The 610-nt window shown below is 70.2% G+C and overlaps 1 protein-coding gene across 1 annotated transcript in view; it reads right to left on the bottom strand.

Moving 5' to 3' along the window:
- The window catches only part of GUITHDRAFT_146738 (hypothetical protein), a gene marked incomplete at both ends in the record, with an annotated part of 4,180 nt that overhangs the window by 725 nt on the left and 2,845 nt on the right, over nt 1-610 (bottom strand). The window contains one exon of the mRNA XM_005822084.1: nt 70-485. Within this exon, the coding sequence (XP_005822141.1) occupies nt 70-485 (416 nt within the window). The remainder of the gene's footprint in view (nt 1-69; nt 486-610) is intronic.

Consider the following 610-nt stretch of genomic DNA (forward strand, 5'->3'; position numbering starts at 1 on the left):
ATCACCCACGCCTCTATCGCTTGCCCATGCCCGCCATAGCCTCCACCGCCTTAGCGCTCGCTCAAGTACCTCCCGACGCCTCAGCTCCTCCGCCGCCTGCTCCTCACACCGCCGCAGCGCACCCGCCAGCCACCTCCTAGTCCAAGCTGCCGCCGCCCGCCTCAGCTGGCCTCTCTCCCGCTTCTCCGTCCGCGCCCCCTCCGCCCACCGGCTGAACGCCCCTAGCGCGCGCTCCCCTTCCACCACCGCCCCAGCGCCTTCCTCCCGCTCGCCTTGAGCCGCGCCTCCTCCTCCACGTACGCCCGCCAGCGCTCCCACGCCCGCCCTGCCCGCCCGTGCTCCATCCGCCCTACCGCCTTCGCCAAGATCCCCCTCTCCCGCCTTCCCGCCCACGCCCCTTCCCGCCAAGCCTCTATCGCCTGCCCTACCCGCCCTAGCCTCCACCGCCTTCCCGCTCGCTCCATCGCGTGTGTCTGAGTCTGAGTCTGGTATCCTTGATGAAGCTTGCGCTCTCGTGAGACCGCCTCTGCCGCCCGTGCCGCTACCGCCTCCATCGCTTGTTTCATGCTCGCCCGGAGCTCTGACGTCTCTGCCGCGATCTCCTCGATAG

The sequence above is a fragment of the Guillardia theta genome (genome assembly GCF_000315625.1).
Source record: "Guillardia theta CCMP2712 unplaced genomic scaffold GUITHscaffold_132, whole genome shotgun sequence".
NCBI lineage: Eukaryota > Cryptophyceae > Pyrenomonadales > Geminigeraceae > Guillardia > Guillardia theta.